Below are 2099 nucleotides of genomic sequence, written 5' to 3'. Positions count from 1 at the left end.
TAATGGCAAGTAAGTTCAGTAGCATCCACGTAAGGTGGTTATGCCCACCTTAAGGGGTTGCACTTCGAGCACAACACCCTTGAATGCCTATCACCACAGAGGTATGAGAAGATGCCGGACCTCGTCCGACCGAATGGCCATGGGATTGGTCTTGTATTTGTGAGGTAATACGAGAATAGTAGAAGTAGTTCGCCGGTGGGTCACTCCCAGAGACAAGGATCAAAAGGTAACGAAGCTGTGTGTTTCGTTTCTTGTTAATTCTGGTGTTTAGCAAACAACTATTTCAGGGACGAACCGCCGGCTTCATCTGGTGCATTGCGCATAATCCATATCTCTGTATACTTGAAAAAGGGGCTTTTGAGCCCCAAAAACGCGTTGCATTTTGAAACTGTACATTTTCTATTCATTTAATAAATATGATGACTAATTTTTCTGGCTACTAATATCCTCAATCCGGGATCCATTTGCACCTCTATCTAGAGTCCAGTATCCCTCGGCGGACCTCTTCACAGAACATTTCTGTTACATAACCCGTAGAAAACAGTTCAAGCACACAACCAGTGGTGGTGGACGGTGACATTTTCAATCATCTTACAATTTATGTTTTCACCACCAATTTGAATACAGTTAATTTTTTTCACCTGTTCATGACGGTCATCTGCTTATATGTCCCATTTATAATTTTCCAGAGAAGAAAAGCCATAACTCACACTCTCTACCTGCACATGCAGTTAATATGCTAATGCTCAGGCTAGAATTTTTTTGTCTTCACCTCATTGGTCACATAAACAAATTATTCAAACAATGTTTAACTTCTTTCGCTCTGTCTTGAGGTATTAGTACGGGAGGGAGTGCGAGATCTGACTCAGAACGAAAGAAGTCACATTAGATGTCGGATTGAGCAAAGCTAATTTACGACGATGGCAAGGATGGCATTGCAGTTACTGGGCTTCTTCATATCCCTTATTGGTTTCATCGGGACGATTATTGCCACAGTGCTCCCTCATTGGTGGAGAACTGCTCATGTTGGCACCAACATTATCACGGCAGTGGAATACATGAAGGGTCTTTGGATGGAATGTGTGTGGCACACAACTGGAATTTACCAGTGCCAAGTCCACCTGTCTCAGCTTGCTCTGCCCCGTAATCTTCAGATTGCACGAGGTATGATGGTGACATCTTGTGTCCTTTCACTCCTGGCATGTGTTGTCTCTGTGTTTGGCATGAACTGTACTCAATGTGCCAAAGGTTCTCCAGCCAAGAAGATGATTGTTGTCCTTGGTGGAATCGCCTTCCTCTTTGCTGGTTTTACATGTCTCATTCCAGTAGCATGGTCAACTAACAACGTTGTCCAAGACTTTTTTAACCCAGCACTCCCTTATGGGATGAAGTTTGAGATTGGCCAAGCTCTTTATGTCGGCTTTATCTCAGGAGGTCTGACGGTAATTGGTGGAATTATTCTTCTCTTTACGGCATGTCAGAAGAACATTCCTCAAGTCCCCTATATCCACCCATCACACAACATAAGGAGGGTACAAATGAGAAGACCAACACCGGTCCATAAAAGTAGCCATACGCCTACATGGTCCTCTGCATCACGCCATGGTTACCAGCTTAATGACTTTGTCTGACTTGATCCGTTTCCATTCCAGAACTTTCTTAAATTTATTTTTTATCCATGCAATGTTTACTGTATTTTTAGAACAAGTACATGGCGTCTGAGAAATGGAAGGACTTGTAAATATGTGTCATGTTTTATAATAATTTATTAATCTGAATGCACAAGGATTAAAATATGTTTCTCTTGAAAGTTGGACGTCTGGTGGATATTCTCAAATTTTCCAGACTTCCAGAAAAATAAAGTAACACAAAATGTAAATTTCTTGCTGTATATTGTGTTTTCTGACAGCAGAGTTTGGATATATGCCTATTGATTTCAATAGGAGGCAGATGTTCAGTACCAAGCCGCGGCCACTACAAGTAGGCGGAGCAGCTCGGCAAGTGAGTACTTCCGGCCGTCGACCCTGATAACAGATGATCGGCTGGGGTGCTGGGTTACGGACCCTGGCCAACCAGACATTGATGACCTATCCTAAGGA

At 42.7% G+C, this 2099-nt stretch overlaps 1 protein-coding gene across 1 annotated transcript; it reads left to right on the top strand.

The window, feature by feature from the left end:
* Positions 1–920: 920 nt before the first annotated feature.
* On the top strand, positions 921–1631 carry CLDN14 (claudin 14). Its single transcript, XM_073670832.1, has one exon. The coding sequence runs from the start codon at positions 921–923 to the stop codon at positions 1629–1631; it is 711 nt and encodes a 236-aa protein (XP_073526933.1).
* Positions 1632–2099: the final 468 nt, after the last annotated feature.

This window comes from Phyllobates terribilis, unplaced genomic scaffold, assembly GCF_046119375.1.
Source record: "Phyllobates terribilis strain yellow unplaced genomic scaffold, ASM4611937v1 Scaffold_2__4_contigs__length_985480577, whole genome shotgun sequence".
Lineage (NCBI taxonomy): Eukaryota > Metazoa > Chordata > Amphibia > Anura > Dendrobatidae > Phyllobates > Phyllobates terribilis.
Note: the sequence above shows the minus strand (reverse complement) of the source record. Positions and strands in the feature narration are given on the sequence as shown.